The sequence below is a fragment of the Tubulanus polymorphus genome, chromosome 3, assembly GCF_964204645.1.
Source record: "Tubulanus polymorphus chromosome 3, tnTubPoly1.2, whole genome shotgun sequence".
Lineage (NCBI taxonomy): Eukaryota > Metazoa > Nemertea > Palaeonemertea > Tubulaniformes > Tubulanidae > Tubulanus > Tubulanus polymorphus.
In genome coordinates, this window is record NC_134027.1 from 20,104,587 (window position 1) to 20,129,697 (window position 25,111).

At 39.4% G+C, this 25,111-nt stretch overlaps 1 protein-coding gene across 1 annotated transcript in view; it reads right to left on the reverse strand.

The window, feature by feature from the left end:
- LOC141901362 (importin-9-like) overlaps positions 1–25,111 on the reverse strand; it is a 104,460-nt gene that overhangs the window by 1,126 nt on the left and 78,223 nt on the right. Inside the window, exons 18-21 of the mRNA XM_074788555.1 lie at positions 4,278–4,578; positions 3,255–3,397; positions 2,982–3,066; positions 2,589–2,662 (exon numbers count right to left, since the gene is read on the reverse strand). Coding sequence (XP_074644656.1) covers positions 2,589–2,662; positions 2,982–3,066; positions 3,255–3,397; positions 4,278–4,578 — 603 coding nt within the window. The remainder of the gene's footprint in view (positions 1–2,588; positions 2,663–2,981; positions 3,067–3,254; positions 3,398–4,277; positions 4,579–25,111) is intronic.

A 25,111-nucleotide genomic window follows, 5' to 3' on the forward strand; every position in this document is an offset into this window, starting at 1 on the left:
TTTAGTTATTATTTTGTTTTTCCCACTGACACGCATGCGCAATCTACAAGATTTTGATGATTTGAAGATTTTGATTTTTATAAGGTTTTTTTGTAAGGTGCTGACTATTGCTACCTTCATAAATGGTTACCGTAGTCTAAATACCAAACGATATTCAAGTTATGGCACGCCATTGACGACAAGGGACCATTAATTTTATTACATATGCACATGCACGGGGAGGGGGTAAAATGATATGTTGTACATATACTGATACATCTATTGTACGAGTAATTCCTGAGACAAAAAACTACTGATACAGTGATGTGACGAAAGGCTCAAAAGCCATAAGCTGAAAACTAATAACTATATTACGATACTCAGTACTACTGATCTAATATCAATATAAAATTCACTGTGAATTTGTCTGAAATCATATTCTTCTTTGCATTGTTGTCTACTTTTCATCTGCACCTGAAGGTAGGCCTTCATACATAATACATATGTTGAACGCAATTGATATGAGACTACACATATGTCCGTGCGCAGGAGTAGCTTTAAACATTATGCTTGCGAACAGGAGGAGGGGATGTAAACAAGAGCCCCAAGGGGCAATATGGCCAGTCTGTCCAGCTTTTCATAAGATGGCAAATGATGCATTCTGTGGGTTAGATTTGTACAAATACACTCCCAGCTCGATAGACTATAGTCAATCCCAGGCTAATAATTTACACAATTCAATCGTGCTTTCATAAGTAGCGACTGGAGCTGGTAGGAACAAATACCGCAGATAAATCATTTCCCTTGGTCTTATTGATTTGAATGCGGAATAGAATTAAATTTTTTGAAATTTGCTCAATCAAACAAAATTGAATTGGATTTGCTTTCCATGAAGAATTATTAATTTCCAAAAAATCTACTCTTCTTTCATGGAATTTTTTTTAGGGCCAATTTAGGTCAGCCTAAACATGGCTCATTTCTATCTTTCTAAAATGCATGATGCAACAGCCAAAAAATTGACTTAGTTATATAACAAAGTGGTTTAGCTGCCTAGAAAAAAATATTTTTGAAATAATTTATATCTTGGGGGTTATCTGGACCCCCAAATATGGTATTGCGCAATGTCATTTTTATAAAAAAATACACATTCTGTGATGTTCAGTGACCCCCCGAAAATATAAAAACATCCCAAATGAAGATTTCCTCAATAGAAGATGATAAGGGACATAGATACCCATCAGCCAGAAAAATTTTGGCTGACTTGGGGTCCACAAGGGTCCAAGGTCAAAGGTCATCAAAAGGTCATGCAATCGTTGGGTGAAGAACATGTATACTTGTGCTATTCTGTAACCCAAAATATGATAGGAATAAACTCTGAATCAATCTTTTTATGTTGACAACAGGGAAATGATGCTGCAGATGTTGAAATCCAATGGGCCTGTACCATTTTAGACCCCCAGGGGTCGAGAAAGCCCCCAGAAATATAGCTCGCCCAACAAAATAATATGTAAAAATTCATATAGTTTATCCAAATAAACTAAAATTTACAGTCACAGATGTTTGAAATCATGGTTTGTACTATCTAATTGTGTGGAATTGGTTGAAAGAGGTTATAGGATGCAGGTGTGGGTTATTTCTGCACGTCTCGCAAAAGTAGGTCGCCTCTCACAGTGCTTTGTGCTATCTCTGTCACTAATTGTAAATGAGGTCAAATCAATAATTCGACCGCAGCTGTGCGTTGAAAAGTGTATATCATGTTCAAAAAACATTCATAGTACATACTAAACACTGCCTAGTTGCATCCATCTGCCATCTATTTGAATAAGGCAGCGATAAAATTTGAGCCGGCACTCTGCAGGGCCCCGACATAAATTGAAAAAAAGTTGACCCAGCACACTGCCGGAATTGACATGGAAAGAGCTAAAGTTCAATAAAGTAAAATTGAATTGGATTTGATATTTTTTTGCAAAATAAAATTTGATTGAATTTGCAGTTCGCGCACATGGCTAATTAGGATATCAAGGTCATCCATCAGATTTAAGAAAAAGTTATTTTTCCCGGACTTTGCACAATTGTCAATGATATTATCTGTAGTGAAAATAAAAATATTCCTCCCAAAAACCAAATCCAATAAAGATTTCACAGAAATCAATATTGAAATACAATTTTAGACCTTGGAATAAAACTCGGAAGTGAAACGGTAGATGATCCCGCGGGTTCTCGTGAACACCTGCTGATCTCTGCGGCTAAGCCAATCGTAGAGGAGTCTTTACCTTCTGATTGACTTTTAAAACAGATATTTTTGCCATCAGATTTTCGCGAAAAAGCTCATATAAATTTTAACGAGGCCCTTTTTCAAAATTCAGCTTCATAGGGGTTGGAGAATGGATAATGCTCTAATGAATGATTTGTATGAATATATGCTCAGTTGCACAGTCAAAGGAGCCTTTACTCTGGAAACCATGTCATTTAAATTCGCTCCATTTGTATAGTAATAGGCTCAGCTTACGGCTGGTCTAAAAATAGGAATTTTATGCTTATGTAATAAATTAATGGTCCCTTAGGGTACAAGGGCTAAATGCTAAATAGAGAATTGAGTCATGCCCTACCTGAAGGTCAACTTCAGAGATCGGATCTTGTAGAGCATCGGGGTCATCTTCGCCATTATCATCGTCATCGTATTCTACAGAAATAAATAGATATGTTGCTAGCGAAACCGTTCCAGTTAAACAGAGGCCTGCAACAATCATGACCACTAATAATGCAATAGGATCCAATGAGTGATCATTCTAAGGTACATGTCAGCACTGGATACAGACTGTATTGGGCAGCACAGAGCAGAGATCGTTATCATGATGAATTGGTTTAAGAAAATTAGTAATTTATCGTGCAGGATGCAAAAATTATTTGAGACAATCGACTCTGGGAGAAATGATTAATGCGTTTAAAGGTAGTCTGTACAATCATGACTTTCATACCATCCATTGATCTAAGGAACTTACCATAACCCGCAGCCTCAGCGTATTGTCGCAGTAAACTTTCTAAACTACATTCTCCATCTTCAGCACCATCTTCATCTTCCCAATCCTTCACAAAAAATACATTGATTGACTTCAAATTTTCATTAGCAATACTGGTAGTTACCACACAAACAAAAGAAATAGAAATGCAATTCAAAATGAACTAACTTATAGTCATAGTCAAAGTTTGAGAGTATTTCTAAGGCCCTAAATGAATAGAAACTACTCAAGATGATTTGAAACTAGAGGACTTACATCATCAGCATCATCTTCATCCACCTCATCATCATCGCCAGCTGGCTGATTGGTAAATGTATTCTCTAATTGATTCGATAGTTCGTGAATTAAAAGTTTGTACATTTTCACAAGCAGTGGTATTTTTGTCCATTCCTGCGGAGCTGCAAATATATGAATACTTATTAATAATGTCATTCTCAAATTAGATGTACGTACATTTACTTGCTTTATGCATCCACTGCCCGTAATTACTCATACTGATGAAATGTTTTTCAAATTGATTTTTTCATCAAAATTTGCTATTTCCGTCATAATATTCGATCAAATTACAGTCATGTCTCGATACACCACCAGCCTTGCTTATCGCCAACAATTTTCAAAATACAGAATACTTGTGTCTCTTACGTATTACAAAAATCCCCATTTATCGCCCTCCACATACCGCTACCGCCAATAAATCTTCTTAGTACATCATGGAATAACCAAAATCCCATGAAGCTAATGTGAACAAAGTCATTAATGGAATATACACTATCGTCAACTACGTACCCGCACTACAGACAAGATTATATTTTTGATATTTACATATCAACTCTTTCATACCACAGGGCCAGAAAATCAAGCTATATGCAATCTTGATGAGAAATGTTGAAACCTAGCAACAAGTGGTCAATCGGCAATCGCTTCAGAAAATACTCAAGTATACATCGCAGTTTTTACTTTGTTCAAAAAGCTGTTTATTTTTGAAGGTATTTAGACGCAAAATAATGGCCAAAAATCTATATACAATTTAAATAACTTCATCAGAACTAATAGTCAATCAGGATAACAATTCCGATGAATCTGAAAAATAGCCATAGTGATTGGTAGGATGATAGAAAAAGGTCAGAGGCATCAATTCAAGACAACATTTTTCAGGGTTGCAAATATGCTGATATTTTAGCTGAGAGCCCAAGTTCTGAGGACACACATTGTCCAGCACCACAGGGTTCACAGGGTTGAATTCTGGAAAATTGGAAATTTAGGACATTAAAAACTTACACGTAGCCGATTTCGACCGGGTTCGGATTCCTTCGACGCCACAAACAATCGGATCACCATTCACATCTATTCCCTGCATTCTTGAATCGTTTGTGTTGATCGTGTGCTCAAGCAGTTTACCGAGGGCGACTGTGCTGACTTTTTGCTCGTACGACCCATAAAATAAATGCTGTTTGCTGCACCATTCGTTCAGCACAAATTCCAATGCTGGTCGACCTGTTGGGTCAGGTACGTTCGTCAAAAAATTTAAAACCGCCTCCATTTGTGTGTGCATCAAATGTGCGAACACGAGCACCAAACTCTGGATGAGAAATGAAAAAAGAAAAGAAATAAGAACATTTTCTTGTATTCAGAAATAACAAGTCACAATAAAGCACTGCAGCGATAACAAGTTAGTATCCAAAAAGAGGCTTAACAGCATTAACCCTTATCGTCCCATGTTCGACTATAGTCGAATCCAATTGTTGTCAGTTTAATTTCCATGTTCGACTATAGTCGAATCATGAACACCCGCTACATTGCCTCGAGATTCTCCGGCATGCGGCGCTGGATCCGCGTTTTAGACAGTGCCTAGTATAGACGGCGTCCCGGTCGATTAGCCGCCGTAAAAATTTTACGAAGTTGCAATTCAAAGTTTTGGAGTATTTCTACGTGAAAAAATCATGAATGTTAGCCAGGTATTAGATGAAATTTTCGCAGATGATGACTCTGGAGATGACGATTTGCCGTCTGATTCTGGATATAGCGAGGAACATGATGAATCCCAGTCAAATGTTTCTGATAATGACGACAATTATGCATCAGATGAGGACAATCCACTGCCTCCCCCGTCTCCCCCACCTGCCCTAGCCCCTGATTCTGGTAGTGATCATGACAGTGGCAATCAATCTGATAATCAAGATGATCGTGGCAGGCCTAGAGGTAGAATTATTCCCCCTAATAGATAGAGAAGCAGATCCAGATCTCCTGTTAGGGTTCCCGCTAGGCCTAGAGGCAGGGGAAGGGCTGCTCCAGCTAGAGGAAGAGGAAGAGGAAGAGGCAGGGGTCGCGGCCGTGCAGTTCCAAATGCGCCATTGCTAGATAACTGGCAGGACCACGACGGGACTATGCCAGATTGGTTGCAGAATACACCAAATCAAGGAAAGCCTGTAGTTGATACTACAGGGTACACTAAAAAGGATTTTTTGAACCTAACATTATCGCCACATATAGTTGACAAATTAGTAATGGAAACAAATCGTTACTTCGACCAGTATGCCGCTGGACAAAATGCAAAAGAATCTGTGGTGAATTCATGGCAGCCCGTTACTCATCAGGAAATGAATGCTTTTTTAGCAATTATTATAGTTGCAGCAACGTGCAGAAAAGATCCTTTCAAACATATGTGGAGTACCAACTGGATGATTGAAATGCCTGGTATAAGGTCGGTTATGTCAAGAAATAGGTTCCAGGATATATTGAGGTTTCTACACACTGTGGACAATACACAGGCTGTACCACAAGGTCAGCCTGGATATCATAGGTGTTTTAAAATCAAATCTTTCAGTCAAGATTTAGCAACCGCTTGGCAGAAAGCGTATAATCTTGAGAAAAACATATCAATAAATGAATGTATGGTGGCCTTCAAGGGACGTATTCATTTTATGCAATATATGCCCAAAAAACCCAAGAAATGGGGAATGAAAGCTTGGGTGCTTGCAGGCAGTGGAACTGGATATGAATATGACTGGAAGCTATATTCTGGGAAAGATGGTGACCTTGTAGAGAAAGACTTGAGTTCGAAAGTAGTCAAAAATCTTGTGGCCGGACTTCCACATGGTCATGTACTGTACACGGACAACTTTTATTCAAATGTAGCATTATTTGAGGATCTAAAAACAATGGGGATAGGTGCATGTGGAACGGTGAAGTCCAACAGAAAGAGAAACCCTCCCGAAATTCAAAGATTTAACGAAAAGACTAGTGAGCGAATTCTTCGTGAAATTTCCCCTATCTATAAATATAATGGAAACGTTTTAGCCATCGGATGGATGGACAAACGCCCAGTTTGTCTGCTTTCAACTATTCATTCATCAGATACTGTAAAAAAGCGTGTTCGTGACAGACGCCAACAAAATGGATATAGAGAAGTTGATAAACCCACCGCGGTAAATGATTACAACTTTTTATGGGAGGAGTTGATCGATCAGATCAAATGAATTCGTACTTCAGTGTTACTCAACGTACGGTCAAGTGGTGGAAAAAGGTATTATTTCACCTCATTGTCACTGCGATTACAAATGCTTATCTGCTGTATAAGTCAGCGACAGCTAACCCCAGTGAACATCATGACTTTTTGTTAGATTTAGCAAAAGAACTTTTGGAGGGATACTTGAGGACCCGTCCGACAGTTGTCCCAGCAGGTGATAATGAGATGCGTCTGACTGAAAGACATTTCCTCGAAAAAGTTGACCAGAAACCTAACTGCGCTGTATGTACAAAGAGAGATCCAGTGAACCCAAAAAAATACCTTAGACGGAAACAGTATACGGCTACGATTTACAGTATACAGGTGTTCCTAAAGTTGGACTATGCGCTGTGCTGTGTTTTGAAATTTTTCATCACAGAAGCACTATGTACGGTACTATGAACGCCATTTCCTCCAATAAGAAAGGTAATGATATTAATATTTCTCTATTTTTATTGTCACATATGTAATTTAGATCACATTTTGCAGTGCAGTTAGCATTTATTTCTGATTTTACAGACATTATAAATTTTTCCCACAAAATTCGGCAAATTTCATACATTTTATACAAAAAACGTCGAATTTTATCAAATTTTCTTTTGTCAAATCTAAAAACATCATATACCATAAGAATCTGCAGAATGTGCTCTAGTAAGTTTTCTTTTACAGCTAAAGGCTAGGAGCAATAGTTTTTGCACTAGAGGAATTTGAAGTTAGGTACTAATTTTGGTCTATTGTTGCAATGTACAGCCGGGATCCGTGGTAACCAGTGTCAATGTACAGCTGGGTGCGAAAGGGTTTAGTTCACTTTTGGGTCATTCTCCGCTAAATGTGAAAACGCGTGTCCCTGGACATTTAACGTTAGAATAAAAATTGTGAATAATTTTTGATTTTTTTTTCACCTGTGTATGATCATTTAGATATATGCTTTTAATTCATGTACTTTTTATGACATTCATTTATGAATAAAAATATATTTTTCAATTTAAAAAACCCATGGGCATCCATTTTAGCGTGCCCCCAACGAACCCAATCCAGTTTATTAACTATATTTAAAAAACACCAACATATTTGAAGTTCATATTTTATGGTTATATCCTAAGATAAATGATTTAGAAAAACAATGAGAAAAGTCAATACCCATTACCAAAGGATTTGAGCCGTTTTTTAGAAAAAAAATTCCTTAAAAAACCTTTCCCTCATTTTCGTTCATCTCCGTCACGCTGGATCTTAGGCAACTCTAAGCAAGCGAGAAAAACAAAAAAATCGTCAAAGTCATGTGGAACGTACCATACGGCGCCATTTTCAAAAATACTGACCACGGTTAGACGTTGAAGGTAAGAATAACAGCATTATATCATGATATTTCATTGGAGACGGCGTGTATGTTAATTCATCATCATCATCTCCGAACGTAGTAATATGAAGAGACGTGATCGACAGTGGAAAAAGTCACCGGCACACGATAAATAATTGTGTCAATATTGAATAATCATTAACCCTTTCATCTCCGTCACATTCATCTCCGTCACATTTCAGTAGTCAATATTTGTGACGGAGATGAAAGGTTTTGTGACGGGGAAGAAAAAAAAACGAAACGGCTTGTTTTCATGGATGATTTAATTTATTTTGATAAGAGATAACAAGTAAAAATAATGTCAAACTACTACTGATATAGATCAACTGTTTATCGTCTCAAAAACATGGTTCTTACCAATGCTGAAAGGGCAAAACGCTACAGAGAAAAGAAAAAGAACAGTGATCCTGCATATGTCGAAAAGGAATCGAAGAGAAAACGTGAGGCGTATGTGCCCATCGCGGAACGCTCAAATCGAGAAATCCGTCGTACGCGCCGGCACTGGCGGAAATTAAAAGAGGTCATGGAATGTTCATCTCCGTCACATAAATTCATCTCCGTTACGATGAACAAAAATAGATTTTCTCAAGTAATGGAAATACTTACGTAAACAGAAATTGCATGACAAAATAAAATGAAATAAACGCATTTCAGTGACAATGGCATGATTAAATTTTTTGTAAACAGACATGTGAAAATAACTCAATATGCTTAAAACGGTTGCTTACTACAAATTACCATATTCCTTAACTTTGGCCCCAAAATACTGCACTTATGAAAATCGATATAATATTTGGATTACACCTGAAATATTGTTTTCTTAAAGTACTCTAATGAAGTAATCTTATTATATGGATAGTTCTCGAGGAATGGATTATAGGCAATATTTATTCAATTATGGATAACCGTGACGGAGATGAATGGGGTCGTGACGCCATATGTTATAGTGACGTCATAGAGGTCAGTTAATGGTCATTCAGCACTGCTGAGCAATGTGAAAGAGTTTTATCTTAAATTACAAAAAATAGTATTTGTTCATGAAACTCTGAAACAAAAATATTGTGAAGTACTAACTACAAGTTTTCATATTTAGCGGAGAATGACCCTTTTAAATGATGTATCATCTTCGGGATGTGTATCTTTCTTTAAAAGAAATCCGTATATTTCTAGACCATTCTACATTGACCCTGTTCTTCCAATACTGAAAAAGCGTATTTGAGTATCAAAAGGAAACTTCTTTTTATGCCTTAATGAGCTACACCTCCGCTAATGCAGATGTGGAGCTGAATCTGATGTAAATGAGGGCCATCATCAGTCGAAACCGCTAGTGGCATTTATGCCTTCTGCTGACCCTTGGGGAATAACGAGTACTGAATCCAGGAAGAAAGCCACTAAATATTTGGATGGATATATGAAAGCTGTGGGTACTGGAGTGTGTAATGGGTAGTGTAGTGTGATCTGTGTGCATTTGTGGCCAGCACACAGATCACATTGTTCATTGGGGTTTAGTCCAGGACTCGCGAGATTTTCAACAACACGGAAGTAACGTGTAACAAGAGCCCCAAGGGGCACAATGGCCAGCCTGTCAGATTTGCTTTTTATAAATGATGTAATCTGTGGGTTATATTTATCAATATACACTCCCTGCTCAATATCATTTACATAGTAAAATCGTGTGTTAACACAGACAGCAGGAACGAATGTAATATAGAAATACTAAGTTATTGTATTGTTCAACGCCCCTGGTGGCCATATACAAAAACCAATGAGCTTGAAACTCACCAAGATCATAGACCATGTCATGAGCTACAACTTTCCAATTGATTGTGGTAGCAAAATATGCATAGGTACGATTGTAATATAGAAATACTAAGTTAGTGTATTGTTCAACGCCCCCTGGTGGCCATAAACAAAAATCAATGAGCTTGAAACTCACCTCGATCATAGAACATGTCATGAGCTACAACTTTCCAATTGATTATAGTAGCAAAATATGCTTAAGTATCAATTATGATGTGGAAAAACTTTTTTTCCACCTACGAATGAGTACTGATGACCCCAAGATGGCCGCCAAGTGCGTCATAATTGCCTGGTCAAAAATACCCTCTCGGATATAAAAGATCCCTTTCCAAAGAATACCCATTACAAATTGCATTGAAACATGGCACACCATTAGAAAGTACAGTACTCAGAATTCAGGCCAAAATTGACATTTTTGGGAACAAAAAAGGTTACAGTACGGCCATCTTGAGTCCGATCTACCCAATTTTTCTCATGCCGATGGGCCCTCGGGGGATACAAATATATACGAATGATCAAGGTTATTGATAAAAGTGTCTTCAAAATTTCGTAAAAAGTGCTGATTTTGGCGAACAACAATGGCTGCCAGTCGGCCATCTTGAATCTGACAGGGCCAGTTTTGGGCCTGGAGATGTGTCTAGGGTAGATACACGTATAAACCAAATATCAAGACATTACCTTGAAGCGTCTTCAAAACTTTGGAACTCTCACGAACTATCTAGATGGTTATCTCTCGACCTCAATAGCTTCAAGACCCATCCCAAAACAACTTTGTTCCATGCAGCATACCATTAACTCTCGGAAAGCGAATTGTATTTAACATTTTTTTGGCAGAATAAAATTTGATTGAATTTGCAATTCGGGCACATGGCTAATTAGCATATCAAGGTCATACACCCGATTTGGTAAAACCTTTTTTTTCGCGAACCTTGCGCAATTGTCAAGGATGAATTTTCTGTAGAGCAAATAAAAATTCCTCCCAAACACCAAATCAACTAAAGATTTCATAGAAATCGATCTTGAAATACAATTTTAAATCTTAAAATAAAATCCGGAAGTAAAACAGTAGACGATACCGCGGATTCACGTGAACACCTGATTTCTGTAAACGAAATGTTGGTTGTGACAAAATTGTTCAGACGGTTTTAGGTGGTAATAAGTACGGAAACGTAACGACCATGGTTGACTTATTCGATGAAATCAGGCCTATGTGATATCCAAATTTTGACTTTTTTATTCTCCAGACCTCCCTGATAGAAATAAAAAATTTTGGTGGTACGAAAGTGCAATCACAGTGCCGACGGGGACAGAGCCGTGTCAGAGATCGGTGGAGTGAAAATTGAGGTGGACGAACACGATGAAGTAGGCTATTGCGCTACTTGAATCACGAAAACTCCCGACGCTTTTCGTTGATTAAGTAATACAAATATCATGCAATGGGGTTTTCACAATCTACCGCTGGTATTTACCAGCAATTCAATATCACTCCAAATTCAAAGAAACCTCGAAATATCGAACCGGAACACTTCCGGTAGATATCCGCGGTTGCCCAACCGGGAAACTTATTAGTTTCAATAGATATTGATAGGATCCATCATCTTCACCCGTCAAGGGATTCGAACCCACTAAGCTACAGCCATGCCAGAATCGGGTCGGGCCAATCACAGCGCTTGTAACAAACCACATTAGGCTTCTGTGGAATTTCCCAGTAAATGGGCCAATCAGCGAACACGTAGCGAACGCGGAAGTATTGTCGCGTGTTGATACATGAAGTCCATAGTCATGCGCAAAAGCGCCAGTAATGAAATCGCGATAATTCACGTGAACAGCTGCTGATATTTTCAGATAAACCAATTACAGGGAAGACACAACTTCCTGATTGGCTGATAAAATTGAAATTTTCCCGATTTAACTTTCGTGAAAAATGCAGAAAACATTTTTATGAGACCCTATTTCAAAATTATGCTCGCTACGATTCCGAGAATGGATTACGCTTAAATACGTGATTTGTTCGAATATGCCCTCACTTGGCAAGCAAAAGAGCCTTTTGTGTGGAAACCATGTCATTTAAATTCGCTCCATTTGTATAGTAATAGGCTCAGCCTACGCCTGGCCTAATAAATGATGACTTGAATTGCATGACTACCTACCACCCCTCATTATTGTTGGAAAAGTAAACGTTCCGCACTGACTAAAGATTAGTAATAATAATTAATAACATTCTAGAAATCGCCAGAATTTTAACTTAGGTTCTATCTCATTTTTATTTTACAATTGCGATTGGTATAATTTTTTTTAAACGGCCGTTAAGGCTTCATGTTTCGTCTGCAATTCACTGCAAATAGTTACGCAACTACGCACATTTCAGTGTTTTTTGCAGCTGTACACTCAATCGGCACCGTTCGTGACTAGCTTCACTGTGGGATTATCATTAATTAACATCGCCATATCACATCATCAACTTATATTGTGCCTTAAAACCCTAACAGCCGAAATAATTGAAATGCACACACGATTTCTATCATTGAAAATTGAGAGAGTGGCCGTGTTTGTGTTCTGCTGCTTCGCGTAAATCCCGCGCCGTGGCGCCGATACGTCCAGTAATTCCAACCTAACCAATGCTTTATTTTATTTTCTTTCATTGAAGAAATGTTTTGGTTACTAAAAATTGGTTCCAATTTTGAAACGTAGATAAACTAGTCAGAGAGCTAGCTATGGGTCATTTCACCTCATAAGCTACAGAAGGTTTGACAGCATAAATCAATCACTTTATTCCTCAGTATTGAAGATGTTGTTGTCAGCTGTGTCAAAGCAGCTACGTCTAGTGCCCAGAGACCCCCTCTCAAAAAACCTCTTTTGAACTTATCTTCATACCATGGTCCTACATTGTTTAAAACACCATATACTGGTATATGTATATATACATATATATATGTGTGTGTAATCAATGCTATCTTAGTAAAACTGACAAAATTCTCCGCTGGACATCCCTTGTCAGCCCCCTTAAAAAACAGTCCCCAGAAGAGAATCCCTCACTCACAGTGCTTTCAGGAAATAAAATCCGGTCTAGTGACAAACCTGCCCTGCAGACTCAGATGTATCAGTGCAAGAGTACCTGTGAGGATATTGATGGGGATAAAACCGATATAGACAATTCACTGAGAGGTAGGCCCTTCATGCGCCTCAAAACTTCCCATAATTCATCACGATTTTGGGAACCTAAATACAACGCGCTATGATAGTCATAGCTAGGATCATGGATACAGGCAAATGATGCGTTACAATTCTTTTCGGATTAACAGTTCTATTATGATACAGCTTTATGGGACTATATCCATGACACACACTATTGCACATAAAAACTAGGTGATATTGACCAGAGAGGAAATGAATAGTCATTCTCGCTTGAATATATACTGTCGTTCTTGCTTGTATATATACTGCGTAATGCCATAATTTTAGTCACTCTTGAAAATGGTTTTTAGAATAAAACCGAAAATTTGAGGTTTTAGAAATTTTTAAAAGTTTTTATATTTTAAAATCTCTTTCGAACTTGTGATTGTAGGACTTATATTTCATTCGTCTCTAGCGATTTATTGTGTAGTTTTATCACGTTATCATGTAACCCACGGATCTAAATATAGTTTTAAAGTTCTTTATCATCAAATTTCCACATCTCATTGGATTATACCGCAAGTAAGAACGAGCATCTATCGCAGCACACACCAGTAAAGAAAGGATTATTTTTCTCAAGAACTGCTTTGCCAAAAAATATGTTTTTTCATTTTAAAGGAAATTTCTTTCAACAGATTTTTGGATTTGCTATGGCTCTCCTATCTTAGCCAACTTATTTTTGGAACATGTTGAAACTGAAATTTAGCCTTTGTATACAGATATCCCTCCCAAAGCGTGGTTTCGTTATGTTGATGATGTTCTTTGCTTGGTATCCGATAATTTTAACCTTCCCTTATTTTCAGAGTTCTTAAATTCACGTTAACCTAGCCTTAAGTTCACATTTGAATGGGAATCCAATAATGTGATTCCTTTCCTGGATGTTCTTATACACAATTGTTTTGATCGTCTCCGTTTTTCAGTTTATCGGAAACCTACCCACTCAAATTCATGTTTGCATTTCTTTTTCCTTCACCAGTTTTAATATCAAGTTGTCTGTAACCCAAGGGTTGTTTCTTTGGGCTCACTAGAATTTGTGACCCTGAATTCACTGAATCTGAAATTTTATATGTACGCAATTGTCTTTACAAATTAGCTTATCCAGATTACGTCTTAGAACTTGCGCTTCGTAAAGCTAAAAGGTCCCTTAAACCTAATTTTATCCGTGTTGACTCTTACTCTGTTCAACTAAGTCTCGCATTGTTGTCCCTTATGTCCTGTGTTTAGACAAATTGAAACCCACTCTCAAAGCGCTTAACACTATTCAAGTATGATAATAAAATCTCTAGTCATTTATCCAAAAATAATACTTTGTCTAATACTCATGCCAGTGTTTATAAAATCCCTTGCCTAGATCGTGATAAATTTTATATAGCTGAAACTGGTCGCTCCCTCAGTATTCGTATTAAAGCACATAAGAAAGATATAATCAATCAAAAACCCCAGAGTGCTGTGGCTACCCATGTTTGGGATACTAATGGTCATCAATTTGATTTTAATAATTCTCGTATAATTTTTCTGTCTCACATTATTACCCGACGTCACATAGTTCAGTCAGCTTTGATAAATTCCCATTCAAATTCCTGTGTCAATGGTAACCTTGGTTTCTCCCCCCATAATAAACTTTTGTCCCTATTCATTTCCTCTCTAGTCAATATCACCTAGTATTTCCTTCAGGATACATTACGTGGGGCACATATTAGAAGTTACCTTAGCTTGGGAACTATACCGCTAAATACTCCGCTTTTTTGGAATACCCAGTTCCTAAGCGCCGAGGAGGATTTTAAGGCTTTTCAGGCGGAAATACGAAGTCTATTGGAATCGGTAAAGGGCCATCTCGGCCCGTCAGGAACTCGAGCTTCGCGGCCAACTTTGTCCGAGTCGGAAAACTCCTGTCCTGAGGATGTTCCCCTCACAATCCCTGATCCCAAGGATTTTGACGAGTATTCCTTGGAGGTAGGTCCTGGCACGCGTTCGGGGTCTAGGGAGGCATCACCTCCGATCCCATCCGGTGTGACCGATCCCCGTTCGTCAGTAATGTTCGACCGACCGCCCAGATCTTCGGGCTCAGTCGCCACTACTTTTGACAGTTCGGCGCCGGTGGATATGCCTTTTCGCACACTCATACAGGAGGTTTTCCGCAAGCATGGCGCCACCATGCCTAAACCTCTTAAGTCCGTGGGTCCGGCAGAGTGTATGGCCTCGTAAGCTGCCCCCGCACAGGACTCTCATGCTCTTCGCGGTCCTCTGCAGTGAAGGCCGAGTGGACTAGGATCGATAGACACTTGTGGGGTCAGGATCGGCCGACTGGGTTTGCCTATTCTCCGCTGGAGTCCGGGCTCAAGCAGGGAAAGTTTTTCTCAATGAGCCGATTCCCGGTTTTAGCGCATCCTATTATAGTACGCCCGAGTCGACCGAACGATTGCATGGCTCGGTCGAAGCGGATGTTAGGTCAATTTTGTCCGCATCCCCGGTCGTCCCCGTCCTTAACATTCAAATGCCTAAGGCGGGGGTGGTCTCTTCCTTGTCATTCCTGGAGAATATCACAAGAATCAGGAGTTTCCAGGATATGGCCTTGCTGTGATTGTGGTACTTATATTTCACACTATGGAATATCCCTCAACTGATGCAGTGGGACAGGGGCTGCTTGCGATAATTTTGATAGGTTTGTTGAGACGAAAGGTGGAAGAGATACCCTGCATGACACTGTCGGTATAACTTACCAAATTCTCACTGAAACAGATTATCTGCAGGAGACAAACAGAAGAAATACAACAGAATAAGTGAAAAGCAGCAAGAAAAGACGTCGACTCCATGAACCAAACGGAAATTGCCCCTTACCGGACCAAGCCAAAATAGAAAGTCTATTTCTTAGAATTGAATGACCGGAAGAGGTCACTATTTAAGAATAACAACAATGATGCATGGAAAAAAGACATCCTTTGGATGATGGACATCCACTTCCATTATGAAACCCCTATGTGGGTTGGATGGAATGCAAAACTGCTCGTAGATAACAGAGTAAAAAATTAAAATTTGGTACATGCCCCAAATTAACCTGTCGCCAACCTCAAATTCAGTTGTGATAGAAACGATGGAACGTTCACTAGCACTAGCAAATGTATGTGGCAAAGAATCCATCTCAGTCACATAAGACCTGGCTTCAGAAAAAGTTGCTATGCAGATCCAGGCTATGGAAACACCGAGAGTTGATAGGATTTTTGTTGCCTTGGGGTCTTTCAATATTGAACAAGCATTCTTCTGTGCCATTGGAAAGATTATTGCAGAATCTGGTGGAGTGTATGTATTGGTTGAATCTGGAGTACTAGTAACTGGATCAATTAATGGATTCATCAAAGGGAAAAAATTACAAAAGATGCAAGAGACTATAGGGCTATAATATCCAATGAACTAGAAGCCATGGAGAAGAAAGGAAAGGAGGAAATATTCAATTTGTCGAAAGAAACATGTGAGATATTAATAGAGCATGAATTGTACTATAACACCAAACAACCAGAAACTGATTATAATAATGCACTTTATCTTCAAACCTAACACCATGTAAGGATGGCACAATTTAGCTTTGCAGTTCCTGATCCAGCAGGCACCCAACTAAACTTGATTAAAAACTTAACAGGACAAATGTGAAAATCCCTAGTGAAAATCAATGATTGATTTACCTATTAAAATTTTCTTGCATTATTTCATTTATTTGTTCATACCATCTATTCATACCATAATACATAGATTGACTTCAGCAAAATGGATGATTTACAAAACAACTGCAAGATTTAGAGTTGCATCATGCCCGAACAATGAAGGATCTTGAAATACGTAAGTACCAAAGTCGTAGTTCCACCACATGAGAAAATACGATGCTACACTGGGGTGGCAAAAGAGACTGAGACTTGAATAGAAGAAGCTGCAAGTGTCATAAAAACTCGAAAGATTGAACAAGATGAGGAAGTCGACTTTTGAAGAACATATCTAGACGGACCCGCATGTGAGGAGTTGCGTTTTAAAACTGATGTAGTAACAGCCTTGTCATTGTTGGAGGCACTGAGAGATGTGTTTGGCGAACGCCATAGTTTGACGACGCTGAAAAGAAATTTTTATGGGAGACAACATAAGGAAGGCGAGTCACTCCAAGCACACTCACATGCACTGATGGAACTGGCAGGAAAGCTCTATCAAAGAGACTCAGCTGTTAATCGGGTAACTCCTATAATCATATCACAACTTCTGTGACAAAAGCTTATTGTTTAATAATCCGTGACATTTTAATGCTTCTTAGGACAGCAGGACAAAGGATAGAATTCCGTGACCGTCTGGCAAAATGCGGGACAGTTGACAGCTCTGCATATGCAACAAATTCACGCCCTTCAAAACATTAATATATTTGGACTCCAGTTAATCCCTGATTCGGACCAAAAACTGAGAGAAACTGCTGAAAATTATTGGATTAATTACTTTAACACTTTGACACCGAACAGCTTTGTGACAGGTGACAACCACTCACTCAAATGCCATCTATATCACTGTAACAAACAAACACACACAACTCACTCGCTATAAAGCTAACACCCGCCCAAACAACGTATCACCTGGCTCGAGCGCAACTGCACCACCACTTAAACACACAGATATGCGCCCGAAACCAGTTGGACAAACGGCGGGTCTATCAACATATAAATCATTCTCTAATAAAACCGTGGAAAATAGGCTAATATTTTTTTGTAGCCTGAGCACCAGGGGTGCTTATTCCTAACCTCTAATCCTAAAACCTAACCCTATGATTCCTGCACTGACACTGACAAAGGCAACACCACTTGCACGCTGCCGCAGACGTCTGGATGGAAATGGTCTCGACTGAGTTGAGAACACATTATGGGCGCATTACAGGAATGATCCTCAGCCAGCCTGTCTGTCTGCAGAGGATATCGACCTGACATGGGCCCATAAGAATTTCGGCTCCCGTTTGAGCCCCGGAATGATCTGGTTTTTTTAAGTTTCAATCAATTTCCGCTTGAAATTTCGCGGTGAGGCTATGTCAGGAGGTAACCGAGATTGCCAAAGATTCGTCCGCCGCCGAGACCAAGATTGGACAGCCCGCGAGGCCGATCGCACCACTCAGCAGTTCGTCGGCGTCTCTCTCTTCTCATTCCAGGTCTCTGTCTCTATACAGGTCACCAGGGCACCTACTGCCTGCACCAGTGAGAAATCCGACACCAGCATTGAGCCCTATGGCGCCCCAGGAAGTTAACCATCATCTCATTTCTAAGCGGAAGACAATTGAGTGGAGTCCGCCTCCAACCCGGTGATCCATTCTCGTGATTGGTGACTCAAACCCGAGTAACATCACATCAAACCGCAGTCCGGATGACGTCCAGATCGAGAGCTTCCCAGACTGCAAGACGACCCATCTCACCGACCTGATCAACGCTGTACCGGAGCGCTGAGATCGCCCAGATACCATAATCATCAGCTTTAATCAACATCCGTGACAACAACTTCCAAGGAACCTCCAAGAAGACTACACATCGCCTCGTCAATTCTGCAGTCCGAAAATGCCAGCATTCGTTCGTCTACTTCGTTCTACTCAACACAACCAGCGGACACCAGCAGTTTGCCAAAAATCAACGAATTTCCTCGAGAATCAGGACAATGTCACCGTGATATGACCAATCGATGATCGACATCTCAAGAGTTGTAGGCGATGGGATCCACTGGGACCGTGGTACAGCTTACACCCTGCTGGACCACTGGCTCAGTGGTTTAAAGTGTTAGTAAAACCAACGGGTCCACTATTGGTGAGGATCGGTATCAACCGAAATTAACTAACGTTTCTCTAATTTCTGCCATTTTCAGATCCGATGAACAGGCACCAAACCAAGCGCAAAGCGTCCCGGTCACCCCTCTCGGTAGCCCGGTGGAAAACCTCACACGTTCACTCCGTCTAAGTCTTGCGCAACATCAGTTACTCCGAAAGGGCCTCACCTATTGCCCAACTCAGAGAATCCGTTCTGATGCTGCCGTGACCGAGTGCACCAAGGGAGTGTGCCGATTCAACTGGCTATTGAAACTCGACCATCACTTCTGAGAGAAACCGTGTTTCCGTCTGTCCAGCAGTTGGGCTCCGGACACCATAGAATCAGTAATCGCCTAGTTCTGCAAAGACGCGCACAAATTGGCTCAACAAACCAGGAATATGCGTCGCGAAAATGATAACCTCACTGAATAGGAACGCGAAGCCCTCCAGCAGCCGCGTGACAACACTAATATTATTCATAAAAGCTGCCGATAAGGGTTCCGCTACGGTAACAATGGACCGCGACGACAACATCCACGAAGCCAGCTATCTGATCTTGAGTATTATCAGCCAATGCCGCTATCACGTCAGAATTCGACTCCAGTCTCGGAACACTTCAACCAGATCAACCACACCTGCCAACACTTTCGGGTGTACAGTCTCAAACACCTACCAGGCTTGACAAGACCAATGCGCGAAGCAGCCCAACAAGATTGGATACAACGACTCACCACGAACACGCCCGAGACATCAACATCTCGTAGGCCGCCTCACTACAACAATCAATTCATACTTTTATTTACAGGGATAACCTGCTGCCGTGCATTAGTGGGGTCTCCAAACCTTCAGTTTGGTCCCCTTACCTCTATCTCAACACTTAACCCTAAGGCCATATAAAATAAATTACTTGATTCTCATCAGCACCCGCCCCGAATTTAGCGGCCGCCTGGAGTTTTCATTAACATTTTATATACAAAATATAAAACTACCACCTCGGATAAAAAATCACACTTACAACATTGTCAATACCAATAATTTACGTAATACAATTGTGTTTTCATAAGTAGCACAGACAGCGTCTGGAGCTGGCAGGAACAAATACCTCAGATAAATCTTTTCCCTTGGTCTCATTGATTTGAATGCGGAATAGAATTAAAATCTCTGAAATTTGCTCAATAAAACAAAATTGAATTGGATTTGATGCTTTATTTGTGAGACCCTCCACTGTCTGAGAAATTTTCAGGCCCGTACCAATCTTCGAATATTGGGACTCGAACTTGTGAAGAAACTTGTTTTAATATGACTTGTTGCAGTAAATAGTGTGTTATCGATTTTTAGCGTCTGCTGAACTGAGAGCAGAGACGTTTAGTTTGTGCACGTGCTATTGATAGATACAAGTCAATGTAGATTTATCTTATTCAAACATAAATGTATCAGAACCACCCACAACAGCCCGCAGCATTTCTGAAGATATTTAGACCCGGTGTCGAATTTTTTTATCAAAGAACACACTATTCTACACGAACCCTATTAATTTCAAAACTGTAGGTACCCTAGAAATATTTTTTCAAGACCCCTGAATTTGAAAAGAGTTTGAAAATGGTTCGATTTTGGAGTTCTTACCTACCCGCAGCATTTTTGAAGATATTAAGACCCGGTGTCAAATTTTTCTATATCAAAGAACACACTATTGACCCCTGAATTTGAATATGGCTCGATTTAGGACCTCTAACATACCCTACAATTTTTGAAGATATTTAGACCCAGTGTTGAATGTTCTTATCAAAGAACACCTAAATCTACATGTACCCTAGTAATTTCAGGGTCCCGCTAAGTACCCTTAAATATCTTATTCCTTAGTGACCATAAAACACTATAAGGACAACTCTACGGACTTAGACGAAGACGTTGTCGATATCAAGGCAACCCTAGTGGATAAATCAGAACAAAAAGTGGATGAATCAAAACAGAAAGTGGATGAATCACAACAAATATCGGATGAATCACAACAAAAAGTGGATGAATCACAATAAATATCGGATGAATCACAATAAAAAGTGGATGACTCACAATAAATATCGGATACATCACACCTTGTTGATACCAAGGCAAACCTAGCGGATGAATCAAAACAAAAAGTGTTTGATGTTTTGCTTCATGCAGAATCACATGATGATGGACTGAGTGACATCGTACGTAGTAACAGAAAGAGGACCACGCACACGATTATTAGTACGTAATGCAGGACTGAAGTTTCTGCAGCCTATTGTCTTATGTTTAGTTTTGATAACAGATGAATTAGTACATTTTAGTACAGATGAATTATTCTCTGACGAAAAAGACTATTCAGATGATAATTTGATTCCAAAAGCAAACACTCATTCATCAGATACGTCATCCAACTCCAGTCCCGAGCCGAGAGAGGAGATAAGTTTGTCTGTGAGAAAGAAAAAAAAAGTTGTGAAGAAACGTACCCCACCACTGCCACACTTTGAAATTCCATCGCGCGAATCCCATGACTGTCCGGTCAGGGACTGCTCTTCTCGAGTGAAGCAAATAAGCAGGCACATGAAAACCGTACATAAGTGGTCGTCATACCAGGCCGCAAATTGACTGTTAGTATTCATACAATATGGAAGTTGTATCCTAGACAAACCAACCCAAACTCGATGTAATTGAATTTTCTTTTAAGGTGAATTTAGCCAACGTACCTGTCGAAACGAATAGATGACAATGGGGCACAAAAGCCTAAATCCTGCACCTGCCGTTATTGCTGTGTAATGTTTGTGCGGGCAGACCGCCACGAAAAGAAATGTAGATTCGGTCAGTTCATGTGTTCTTTGTTTTTCAGCTAGCTATTATAATAATATAATCTAATGACAGACCCTCCAACCCTTCCGATTTATCCGGAATCGTTACGTATTTTTGAACCAATATCCGCACTCCGTTTGCCGGTGGAAAAATTCCGGAAATTTCGTGAGTGAAGATCGACAGGCGATACTGGACCGTAAAAAGCGTCCTGAGCCGTAAAAGCGCTCATTTATAGTATCCCTGCCGTACATAAAGAAAATTGATTGTCTATCTGAAATCAGCGTCAAAGTTTGTGAAATGCATATTATATACATACAGCACTAGCATCGTATTGATTTTTCCTATCTAACGGCGCGAGTCTGATGGGAAAAACCCCAGTACCAAGTAGTCTATATTTACCTGAATCAAACATGCTCGCTACAGCGTTTTTTAATTCTCTCGTCCTTTGCGACTACTTCGCGGAGATTGCGTATTTAAATGAAAATAGCGTTAAATTATCGCATTTAACTATTAGTGACGATACTTGAAAAATTTTGAAAATCAATCGATTTGCAATGGGCTTACTCGATATCGGTTTCACGCGATCCTCAGTGCGTCCACTTTATGTGTTGTGTACGGCGCCGGACCTACCGCGCCATTTCATTTGCGTTTCACTCTTATCGTAGCGGCTCTAACTTCTTGGTCAAGGATCTGCATTTTTAATCGTAAGTAAGCAATGTGCCTTGTTTATTAATTAATCAGAGAGTAAGTTGATCATGCTACATTACGATATCTTCCGCCGATTTTATCGAAGAAATTTTGAACGTTCTCCTGTCACTAGATTTAAACCAATCCAATTAAATAAAATTTTATTATATCGTCAATTTATCATGATTAAGTACTTCATTCAACGTGTATGGGTAGAACAATATGTTCAATCATGTGATTTTCACTAATCATTCCCTACTGAATTAAATTTGAGATGTCACGTAATAGTTTGAAAAAAGAATATTTATAGCTTGCCAAAGCCTTCGATACAATGTTCCTTTCATAGGGATCCTACAATTTACAAGCTATTGTTACTCATATATTTTCAGGAAATGGATAACGGGGAGAGCAGTGATTCTGATGTGGAAATCCCGAAGAAAAAAGCAAAGACAACATCAAGGGCTTATCAAAAATATTTGGTGGAATATAGTGTTCTCTTCCCTGATGTGACGCATTCGAAGACGAAAGATAAACACTTTGCATATTGCAAAGTGTGCAAAACCGATTTTTCTATCAAGCATGGAGGAAGAGATGACTGTCGCTGTCATTGTCAGTCAGAAAAGTATAAGGACTACAAACGAATATTATCTTCTAACCATAATTTATTCGCGACAGGATTCAGCGCTGTGGATACGAATGATAGTGATCTAACTCGCATTGTAAATGCGGAACTTCTGTTTTTATCTTTTTTGATTGAACATAATCTGCCATTTTCGATCATGGACCACGTAAACCATTTAATGAAAAAAATGTTTCCAGACTCAAAGATAGCTAAAAAATTTAGCTGTGGGCACACGAAAGGACATAATGTTATCGAAGCTATGGCTAAGGACTCTGTGACAAAGGCAATCGATGCTTTGAAAGTGGCGCAAACATTTACCCTCGTCTGGGATGGTAGTGATGAGGGGGATGATAAATTATATCCAGTTATTTTACGGTTTGTGAATCCGAACGCCTTGGTACGTAGTGTTTTGATATCTATTCCGTGTATAAACGACCTGAGTTCTGGAGAAAATATCTACAAAATGTTGGACAAAGAACTACAGAAATTTGATCTCGAATGGAAGAACTGTTTAGCTTTTTGTTCAGACAATTGTAATGTAATGACTGGAAGCAAGAAAGGCGTAATTGCTTATATACGAAAGCAAAATGAAAACGTTTATTTATCAGGGTGTCCTTGTCACCTGATACATCTGGCTGCTGAAAAGGGAGCAAAGGCATTTAGTCTTCTCAGTATCGAGGAACTGCTTGTTGACATTTTCTATTATCTTGATAAGAGCACCAAAAGAAAAAATAGCCTAAATGAATTCCAAAAGATTTGTGGCAAAGAAGAAATGAAGATAATAAAACATGGGGCAACACGGTGGCTTTCTTTGGAGAAAGCTCTCACACGTCTGCTTGAGCAATGGATACCATTGCGTAAATTTTTTGTAGAAGAATGCAAGGACCACCCAGATGCATCATCAAGGTAATTCGATCATGTTAGACTCTAGGTAGAAATCCACATTTTACATAAAAAGATGGATGTGATGAATGAAATAGGTTTTAAAAAAAACTTAATGCAAACTAGGCAAGAGTCTTTTCTTGTGTCTTGTAATAATAATTGAAGACTCTTGCATGGTTTGCATTCAGTTTTTTTCAAACTTACTTTAGAAACATCCTTCCCTGATTGACCTAACGTTTCTGACGGAAATTTGATACTTCTATTTTCAGTGATCGGAAAGTACGGGCTAAAAAAAACTGAATTCATCATTAACCCGATTGGTCTGCTATTTCCTTCAAAGTGTGCTTCCAGTTTTTAATCAGGCTAATGTCTTGCTGCACTCCGAAAAGCCGATAAGCCAACCCTCATGGGTCTATTGCGGAAGTTACTTATCCGGTTTATGAAACCAAGTGCCATGTCATCGTGCTCTGAACTCGATGTCAAGTATGCTCTTAGTTATAATATTCTATCCGACAAAGACATAATGATTGGTAGTAGTGCATTGGAGTACATGTCACAGTCAAAAGGACTGAGTGATGATGACAAAAAAAAGTTCTATGTAATTGCTGATGTAAGTATAGTGTAAATTAGGTACTGACTTATCCCAGGTCCTTCAAATGATGAACTATTTTCAGAGCCCCTTAGAATCATTCCAACAGCAGGCCGTTGTGCAACATTTGGAGAAGTCGCTAACCCATTGAAGAAAATTGCTCAATAGAACAAAAGAAATCCATATTTTCCGAACTGTACAGCGACTACATGCTTCTTTCATATGAGCCAATGCATCTGGCACCAAGCTCAACTCAATGAACTGGTGGTTCGCTAGTCCTCTCGGACTGCCCTTGAATTCGCTTACCTCAGAAAAAAATTGAATGATCCCATGCAAAGTTTATTGTATTTCATTGAATTTGAGCTTGCCTGGTTTGAGCTTGCCTGGTTTCCTGGGGATGGTACAATATCTAGGCAAGTTTATGCCAAATAAGTCAGAAATAAATGAACCACTGCGACGATAAACTGTGATGTGGCATTGGGATCTGTTGCAAGAACAAATGGAGCTCTGGTATTATGTTCGATGACAGCGAACCCGTTGTTATTTCTGTTAATGCACCAGCAAATAGGGAGTTGAGCAAACAACCAAGAAACTGCTGGAACTACCTGATCGAGACCTCATAAAGTCCCTTGGCAAGCCTGATAGTGTTGGCTAAGAAAGCAGATAGGTCACTCTGTTAATGCTGCGATTACTGCCTCCTTAATGTATATACAAACCGTGATACCCATCCACTAAAAAGAAATGACAGTACCCTCAAATCATTGGCTGGTAGTAGATGGTTCTCAAACCTTCATATGACAAGTGGTTATTGACAAGTTCCAATCAAGGAAGAGGACCAACCCAGAGTATGTGGAATGGATTTTGGCTGCAAGATGACAC